This window comes from Hydra vulgaris, chromosome 12 (genome assembly GCF_038396675.1).
Source record: "Hydra vulgaris chromosome 12, alternate assembly HydraT2T_AEP".
NCBI classification, from domain to species: domain Eukaryota; kingdom Metazoa; phylum Cnidaria; class Hydrozoa; order Anthoathecata; family Hydridae; genus Hydra; species Hydra vulgaris.
The window spans coordinates 7,518,868-7,525,000 of NC_088931.1; the positions used below are offsets into that span (position 1 = coordinate 7,518,868).

The 6,133-nt window shown below is 27.2% G+C and overlaps 2 protein-coding genes across 2 annotated transcripts; one reads left to right on the forward strand and one right to left on the reverse strand.

The window, feature by feature from the left end:
* Positions 1-2,141: 2,141 nt before the first annotated feature.
* LOC136087831 (uncharacterized) lies at positions 2,142-3,576 on the forward strand. The gene is made up of 2 exons (XM_065811406.1): positions 2,142-2,460; positions 2,799-3,576. The coding sequence occupies exon 2, from the start codon at positions 2,849-2,851 to the stop codon at positions 3,569-3,571; it is 723 nt and encodes a 240-aa protein (XP_065667478.1). The 5' UTR covers positions 2,142-2,460; positions 2,799-2,848; the 3' UTR covers positions 3,572-3,576.
* Positions 3,577-3,656: 80 nt separating this feature from the next.
* LOC136087922 (uncharacterized) lies at positions 3,657-4,679 on the reverse strand. The gene has a single exon (XM_065811550.1). It carries the CDS (start codon positions 4,677-4,679, stop codon positions 3,657-3,659), a length of 1,023 nt encoding a protein of 340 aa, XP_065667622.1.
* Positions 4,680-6,133: the final 1,454 nt, after the last annotated feature.

Here is a 6,133-nt window from a genome sequence, read left to right on the forward strand (position 1 = left end):
TTTTGTATATACTTTTGGATACATTGCTGTGTTATATATAATATAATATATGTCTTGTAAATAAACGAAGTTACGTTGTTTTTGTTTTTTTATTATTGAAATTTTTACTTTCAGAGCCCAGTGGGCACGGTACGTTTTTAAAACGTTTTTTAGACGTTTTTTATAAGGTTTAAACCTAATAAAAACGTCCAAAGAACGTTTTAAAAACGTACTGTGCCCACTGGGAAGCTTGGCGATAAAACCAAATTTGTATTTTTCTTACTTATTTTCTTTTATTGGCAAAATACATAATTATTAAAATAAAAATAAAATAAACGGAAAATAAAAGAAATTATCTTTTCAACGCAAAATACCTATTTTTAGTACTTTAGTTGTTTAATTAGTTGTTTTGATTTATACTTAATTTTGTTTATTATATAGATTGTGAAGAATATTAGAATATTGTTTTTAATTTTCAATCGTTTCAAGTATTGTATTTTTTGTTGTGATATAGATTTTAAAGGGCTTCATTATAGGATCCTGTGATCTTCTAGACGTCCTTTCGGTAATATATTCAATGTAAATTTACCTTAGACATTTTTTGGAAATTAGAAATGGTTTATTATAATTTAATGGCAGCAAAAAATATACGCTTTACTCTTTTCTAAATACAGTTTAACTTAATAATGATTTTTTATTAGATAAAAGAGAGATTACGGAAGAATTTAATAAATATTTTGTGTCTGTAGAACTTTTCAAAGAAATTCCTTATGTTAATAGTCAGTGACAGGGGGTGGGTATGCATCCTCTCCCCACTAGAAACTGAATTCTTTTTTTTAGAAGACACAAATGTGATACAACATACAAAAATATTTCAACACCCCCTCCTACTCCTCTTACCAAAAATTTCTGGATCCGTCACTGTTAATAGTGTAATGAATGACCTACGTTTCCCTCTAATCTTTTAGTTGATCTCTTTTGAATTGTTTTTCAAAGAGTTTGAAATTTCTTTGAAATGTTAAAATCTTATAAAGCAGAAGGCCCTAATGGTGTTACTGGCAACATTGTTATAAGTTTATATGTTTTAAATAAGTTCTCTTTAGGATTATTTCAGTATCAATAAAACAGGGACTTTTTTGACGAGCTTTAAATTTAGCGAAAGTCATATCAATATTAAAAGGTGATTATATTGGGAAGATTAGTAACTATTGTACAATTTCACTATTTTCTGTATTCTCTAAAATTTTAAAAAGAGCATTTTACTATCAACAATTTATTATACAGCAGTCTGTATAATCAAGTCATTTATTATACAGCAACCATTTTGGTTTTTAAAAAAACACTTTTATTGTACATGCAATTCTCCAATATACCAGAAATATTTCTGATTTGAAAATATTTGAAAACAATAAATATTTCTGATTTGAAAATATTTGAAAATAATAAATATTTCTGATTTGAAAATATTTGAAAATGATAAATATTTCTGGTTTGAAAATATTTGAAAATAATAAATATTTCTGATTTGAAAATATTTGAAAATAATAAATATTTCTGATTTGAAAATATTTGAAAATAATAAATACTTCTGGTTTGAAAGTATATGAAAATAATAAATATTTCTGACTTGTTTAAAAATATTTGAAAATAATAAATATTTCTGACTTGAAAATATTGAAAATAATAAATATTTCTGACTTGAAAATATTGAAAATAATAAATATTTCTGACTTGTTTGAAAATTCTCAATTTATTTTGGCCATTTTCACTGATTTCGCGAAAGCCAATGATACTACTAATCGTGAAATTCTTTTTAAAAACTTAAAGTGATATGGAACTACTAGAAATATAATAATTTGGCTAAAAAGTTACCTAAATAATCGAAGGCAATTTTTTATGCGGATGAGACATCATCTAATTTTTTAAACATTACATGTTAAGTTTCTCAATCTATATTAAGACCTCTCCTATTTTTAATATATGTTAATGATCTACCAAAGCTTCTAACCTAATGACTATTATGTTTTCTGATGATTTTAATTTTTTTCTCTCTCACAATAACATTATAACAGTTTTTTGCTACATGAACATTGAAACAGTCAAATTTCTAAATTGTTCAAATTAAACAAAATATGATTAAAGGTGAATAAAACTAATACCCCGTTCATACTGACGATAAAACACGTTTTAATTGTCGTATTTTAAACGCGTTTTACATTTTACTATTCTCATCAAATTTAAAATTGGTTTTAATTAAAACACGCAACGTTAAAAGTTGTTTTAATAAAACAACGTCGCGAGGTTGTTTTAATTGCGTTTTATTACCCTGAACTGTTTTTAAATGGCGGAGGAAAAAGCTGTTGCTGAAGAAAAAGTTAAATCTAGAAAGAGAGCTAGACATTGGGATGATGAGGAAACAAAAATACTAATTAGTAAATGGTCAGAAGATAATATCCAAGAAAAGTTGAAGTCATGCACAAGGTTTTGTTTTGTTTTTTTCAGTTAAGTTGGATCAAATTGAAATAACTTGTTAAATAAAATCAAACCACTCGTTACTAAATAGTTTAAATAAATCACAAATAGACAAGAAGTGATTACGAATTACATTAATATTGAATAAACAAGGAAATGAATGTTTATAAATTGTACTTTTTACAACAAGATATTTATTTCTCTTTGATAGTTAGCACAATATATATATATATATATATATATATATATATATATATATATATATATATATATATATATATATATATATATATATATATATATATATATATATATATATATATAACTTCATATTTTTTGGATTTTAGAAAAGGAAAAATTTGGGAGGAAATTTTGCTATTCTTGCAAGCTTCTGGATATGAAGACAGAGATAATGTGTAAAACAAGAATTCACACATTGACAAGTGCATATCGCAATTATATTGATAATAAACGAAATACAAGTGGGACTGGTCCTTCCAAAAAACCATCCTGCTTTGATGAAATTGATAAGGTTCTTAGTGACAAACCAACCACATTACCAACTTTTTTGAAAAGTTCCTCAGGCATGAATGTTATTATTGAAAAAACTGCAGAAGTGAATAATTTTAATAATTGTGTTAATGAGTTAGTAAACTGTGAACATATAGACATTGAAACTACTCCGTCAAGTTCTAAATCTGAAGAGTTGGTAAAAAAAGATAATAGTTTTTACTTTAAAAAATCCAAAAAGAAAAAATCAAGAAGTGAGGTAATGTTTGAACAATTAAATGCCACTGTTAATAAATTTATGACCTCTCAGGCTGATATTGATCATAAAATTTTAGAAAGTATTTTAGAAAACCACAAACAAGAAGAATCATGTGTTATATTAAAAGTTCGTCAAGTTGAAGATTTATATTTTATTGAAATAGAACTTTCATTGGCAGATTTGACACTAGAAAAACTTACTTGCACAATAAAAGAGGAATTTTCAGTTCAAGATAATGCATCTTTATTGATTACCAAGTTACCAAATGTACTTATCCGAAATGATAAGGATGTTAAACGTCTTAAAAGTGGGACTGAGATAGAGTTTTTAATTATGATTAAAAAAATGTGAAGCAATTTCTTTGTTTTGTTATTTTTTTCTCAAAATAAAATAAACCATGCCTTTTACAACATTGTTTGAAAAAAATCATTTACAACTAAACAGTTGTAAAATAATGTTTTTTTATGGAATTTCTAATAAACTCAGCTTTATTGTCAAGTTCAATGCAACTGTGGTTTAATATAGGGTTTACTAAGTCAATTTCTGTTTGTTCAATCCATTCATTTAAATACTTTTGCTTTGTCAAAGTACAGAAGTTATGTAGTATACAACATGTTGTAACAATATTGACTGTGTGTTCAACTGTTGTATCTAATCTCTTTAAAAGACATTGAAATCGACCTTTTAATCTTCCAAATCCATTCTCCACCACCACACGACATTTACTAAGAGAAACGTTAAACTTTGCTTCTTCTATACTAAGATTTCCACGATCTGAGTAAGGTTTCATAAGCCAATTTTTAAGGGGATATGCTGAATCACCAAGGATAAGAGGACCAATTTCAATATTATCAATTATTTTAGATAAGTTTGTAGGTAAAAAGGTTCTAGCCAGACACTCTTTATATAAGGGAGAATTTTTAAAAACCCTTGAATCGTGTGATTTGCCAGTCCACCCTACAAAAATATCTCTAAATAAATACTTGCTGTCTACCAATCCCTGTAAAATAATGGAGTGATATTCTTTTCTGTTTATATAGTCCTCTGAATTTTTATGAGGAGCCTTTATTCTTATGTGACATCCATCAACTGCTCCAACTACTTGTGGAAAACCATATAATTTTTCAAAACTTACTATAATCTCCATTGTTTCTTCCCTTGAGGGTAAGGAAATGTATTTCTTCATTAAGTTATCAACAAAATGTTTACAAATTCTGTGAACTATTGTACAAACAGTTGATTTTCCTAAGCCAAATAAATTGGCTATTGTTCGGTAATCTGCAGATCCACTTAAAAAGTAAAGTGTCACAGCTAACTTCATTTCTAAAGGCAAAGATTTACGAAAGTTAGTGCCTTGTATAGGCATAAAAGGTGAAACTTCCTTGCACAGATAATTAAAGGCTGCTTTAGACATTCTTATGTTTTTTATCCAATCATCTTCGTTCCAACAGTTTACCATTGTTTCGTACCAAAAGCTTTGACTGCGAGGTTTAGTCCAAATTTTTCTGTAAACCGCAAAATTATAAGCAGTAATACAGTTTATCAGTATGTGCTGCAATTGCAGTCTTCTTTTTTTCCTTGATATGTACAATAATACTCGTAACTTCGAGATCAAGTTTTTCTTTGAGAGCGCCATTTTCGAACGTTAATATAAATACTAAAGAACGTTCAATCTGAACGCAAGAAAACTGAAAACATGTTTATTATAAAACTATGTTTACATTAAAACATGTTTATTTAAAACAGAATTTAGTGTGAACTGGGTATAAATAGATTATTTTCCACCTTTATGGTAAAAAGCACCTGCTGCTTAGTGACTTGCCTTTTTCTTTTCTTTTTTTTTTAAATATATATATATATTTCGCCGTTTGACAATAATTACAATTATTATCGCCGTTTGACAATAATTACAAACAAGTGGTTTTTTCATTTTCCTGTTATTACTTTTATTATTTGCCAGGCGCGCGTTGCCAGGTGCGCTTTGAGTTGTTTTTAAACTTATTGATCAGATAAGTATAATACATTTTTATTAGATGTTTACAAATTTTTTCAAATAAATTTTATGATTTTTATATATTTTTTCATTTGCAGAAGATTTAGTTTTTAAATATTTTATATACAACTTTTGCTTTTTTTTCTAAGATTTTTTAAAGCCTTTTGTAATCCAAGGACTAATAAAGGTTTTATGACTTATAAATTTTTCACATACCGGAAAGTTCGCGTCATATACTAAGTAGAATGTTTCGAAGAATTTATTATAAATATTACTTGCATCTTCATTAAAGTTGATATACCCCCAATGAAATAATGATAGTTGATGTTTATAATCATTTATTTTTTTTGTCGTTGTAAATACGTTTTTTTTATAGTTCTACTTTGTTTAATTTTATTTGATAATGTTGTGTTAAGGGTTAGGAAAATAGGGAAAAGGAACGATATATCAGTTTTTATGATACCTTTTTGGATGGAGTTATTAAAGATGTCTGTAGTAAAAATATTGTCTATGAGTGTAGCAGAATTTTTTGCTACTCTAGTTGCATGATTGATTAGGGGAGTTGCGCCTGCTAAGAAAATTTCATCATAGAAACTTCTCACTTTTTTGTCGTTGTTATAAATAAAAAAGTCCATAGTAAAATCGCCAATTATAAAGTTTTTTTTTTCTTTCGTTACTACCAGCGTGAATTATATTATGTTGCAAATAAGTGCTAAAATTTTCGCACGCGCCGTCAGGTGGCCTATAGCAGCTGCTTATAAGTATGTTTTTTCCTATGTTAATAATTAATTCAATTGTTGCGATTTCTTTATCTTCGTCGGAAACGCTCGAATCGCTTCTAACTTTATACGCGATGCTTTCTTTAATCTATATCAGAACTCCTCCACCACATTTATTTGTTTGTCTTTCTAATGAAACTA